This window comes from Hordeum vulgare, chromosome 6H, assembly GCF_904849725.1.
Source record: "Hordeum vulgare subsp. vulgare chromosome 6H, MorexV3_pseudomolecules_assembly, whole genome shotgun sequence".
Classification (NCBI taxonomy): domain Eukaryota; kingdom Viridiplantae; phylum Streptophyta; class Magnoliopsida; order Poales; family Poaceae; genus Hordeum; species Hordeum vulgare.
In genome coordinates this window covers 74947026-74949702 of record NC_058523.1, presented here as the reverse complement: position 1 = coordinate 74949702, position 2677 = coordinate 74947026, and the positions used below count along the sequence as shown (strand labels likewise).

Genomic DNA, 2677 nt, shown 5'->3' with positions numbered 1-2677 from the left:
ATGCTTGAAGCATAAAAGCAACAAACAAGTGTTTGCAGATCTGCTCGTCAAAGGCTTACCGCGCAGTGTGTTTGGAGAACACACAGTCGACATGGGTTTTATGGTATAGTCTAATATTTCCGGACAATAAAGGGCCCAAGGTTAAAGAATCTATCTCAAAATATAGAGGTACATTGTGGCTGTCTGATTCCATCGACAATTAAGCCGTGACGATGAAACATGCCCTATGTATTGATCTGTTACGAAACGGGTAAAGTTAAAAGTATATGATGAGATCAAGGGGAAAAATGTTAGGTTGATCTCCTTCCCCAACGGCCCATTGGACCTTGACTCACGCCCTGATCGGGGGCGTCCAGCCCAAGTAAGGCTGGTGGGCCTCTGTCGCGCAGTGCTATAAAGAGGAGGTGGGGACCATGGCACAAGATACGAGGTTCGCCGCTGCCACTGGTTCCCCACTCTCTAACCCTAATCCGATTCAGAGGGTAGCACTGAAGCGATGGGAAGTCCATCACCTCCGCCACTAGATCTCTCTCCTTTCCCACCGTCGTCACCACCTCACAATGGACGACCGGAGGAAGCTCATCGAGTTCATCACAAGATAACATACATCTACTCTCACCGAACACATCTAGTCTTGTCGATCCACGGGATCTATCAACCTCCCCTCCCCGTCGAGCTCGCCAACATCACGGTGCTGGAGCTGCTCGACATGCACAACAAAAGATTCACGGGGCCCATCCCTCCACAGTCCCCTGCCGTCTTTGGGAAAGAAATGTGAGGAGAGGAAGGAGATAAGGTTGGGAGGAAAAGTGCGAGGTGTCGCGTGGGAGAGGAGGCTTACGATGAGTTTAAAATCATCAGGTTGATTCTAATGTTTTTCCTTTAAAAGAACACTTTGTCGCCGGGTAGTTGCCTTCCTCCATCGCTCCTCCACTTCGACAGGCCCGCCCCTTCGCTGCAGCTCTGGCATCCGTCCCCGCTGGCCGCAGCTCCGAGTTCGTCCCCGCCGGTCGCAGCTCCGACGTTCGTCCCCGTCGGCCGTAGCTCACTTGACGGTCGCCTTCCTCCGCTCCGTCCCTGCAGTACGCATCTCTCATTGTCCAGCAGAGTCTCCAGCCGCCCATGCGACGTTCGTGCCCAGCGTCCTCCACAGACCACCACCAGCAACAGTGCAACACGTCCTCTACAGACTCCAACAGCAGCAGTGCAACCCGTCCACAGACTCGTACCCATCGCGTCGCCCGTGCTCCACCCCGCACTAACCACCACCAGCAGCGGCGCAACCCCCAGTTAGCTCGGGCACAGGGCAAGGGAGGGGGGACTCTTCTGCATTCCGAGGTAGCTCGACTTGGTGCCGCTGGAGCAGCCAAGAGAGGAAGAGAAATAAACAAACACACTTATCAGTCAGACCAGAGCAAGAAATTCAGTTAACTGTTGACCGGAGCAAGAAATTCGGACAAAGCTCACATTCTAAATTTTGTACCTGATGTGAAGATGGCGGCGAGCTCGCTGGTCCTGAGCACCAGGTCCCTGGATTCCTTCCGGGGGTTAAAATACAGACGGCAACCATCCACCATCAGATGTATGTACTTAGTCAGAGATGAGGATACATACCTTTGTCCGATTCTTATGATGCTCTTGTTGTTAAGGCGTGGAGAGGATGATGCCGCCGGGAGCGGGGGTTGGTGGGTGGCAGCAGCACGTGACCGCCGACGAGTTAATCGTTTGCTCCCCGGTGGTGGGCACGGACGGAGGGACTCACTCCGGCCGGCTACCATGGAAAGGATGGGGGTGGGATGGGAGGAGGCGCGGCTCTGAGTGGTCCACACGCCGTGCTTCGGTCCAGAACCAACATCCTCCTCCCGCTGCTCCGGTCCAGCACCTTTGTCCTGCAGATCGAGCACCACCGCCCGTAGATCGAGCACTTGCGCCCACAGATCGAGTGCCACGGTTGGTAAAAATATCACCTTTGATCAGGAGCTAGCACGGGTCGCTGAGGTTATGGGTATGAATCAGGGTAGTGAGGAGCAAGAAGGCAGTGAGGAAGACCCCGACGAGAGGGGGTGGGTGACGACCGACCGGCCAATGAGCGATCTGGGGTGGGGACTGGGGAGTAGCGACTCGTCGAGGCGAGAGAGTGGAAACTGTTGTAGAATGAATGCAAAGAGAGACAAATGAAGAGTCCAAATGATCCATAAGTTTTATTGCAATGTAGGAGACCCACTTATATACAAGATGAAGGGGTGTGTTGGAGAGACACCTTTTCCCCAACAGACACCTTCTGGAAGGCATCCCTCCCATACAATTGATCACATGTATTATTTCTCAACACTCCCCCTTGATCAATTCGTCATTTGTATATTGTAAACTGAAAACTCCTTTAAAAACCCTGTAGGAAAAATTGAGGAGAAACCTTATAATAATATGCCATCGAAAACTCCTTTAAAATTCAATGGGAAAAATATAAGGAGAAACCAGTATGACATACATCCGCACTTGTATTTATATTGTCTCATTAAAAACCTTATATGAGAAACCATCTTAAAAACTCATAAAAGGGAAAAAGAGTACAATATGAATGATCTGAAGGTCACCAACAGGTTATAACTTGGGATTTTAGTCCCCCTGAATTTTTGCAAACATCAATGTTGTCTCATACCAATTCCACGAATGCGAT

The 2677-nt window shown here is 51.3% G+C and overlaps 1 protein-coding gene across 2 annotated transcripts; it reads right to left on the bottom strand.

The window, feature by feature from the left end:
• Positions 1-518: 518 nt before the first annotated feature.
• On the bottom strand, positions 519-2148 carry LOC123403594. Of its 2 annotated transcripts, XM_045097517.1 has the most exons (4): positions 1615-2148; positions 1484-1530; positions 842-1357; positions 519-759 (listed from the first exon to the last, which is right to left on the bottom strand). In XM_045097517.1, the coding sequence occupies exons 1-3, from the start codon at positions 1776-1778 to the stop codon at positions 858-860; spliced, it is 711 nt and encodes a 236-aa protein (XP_044953452.1). In that variant the 5' UTR covers positions 1779-2148; the 3' UTR covers positions 519-759; positions 842-857. The 2 variants fall into 2 exon arrangements, with proteins under 2 accessions (XP_044953452.1, XP_044953451.1); XM_045097516.1 differs by having other exon boundaries at positions 519-1357.
• Positions 2149-2677: the final 529 nt, after the last annotated feature.

Bases quoted from the DNA above. Each gene is read 5' to 3' on its own strand.
- LOC123403594 (XM_045097516.1), bottom strand. From the start codon at position 1,778: ATGGTAGCCGGCCGGAGTGAGTCCCTCCGTCCGTGCCCACCACCGGGG. The intron at 1,531-1,614 runs GTATGTATCCTC...GAAGGAATCCAG, and splicing joins ATCATAAGAATCGGACAAAG to GGACCTGGTGCTCAGGACCA. The intron at 1,358-1,483 runs GTACAAAATTTA...TGGCTGCTCCAG, and splicing joins CGCCGCCATCTTCACATCAG to CGGCACCAAGTCGAGCTACC.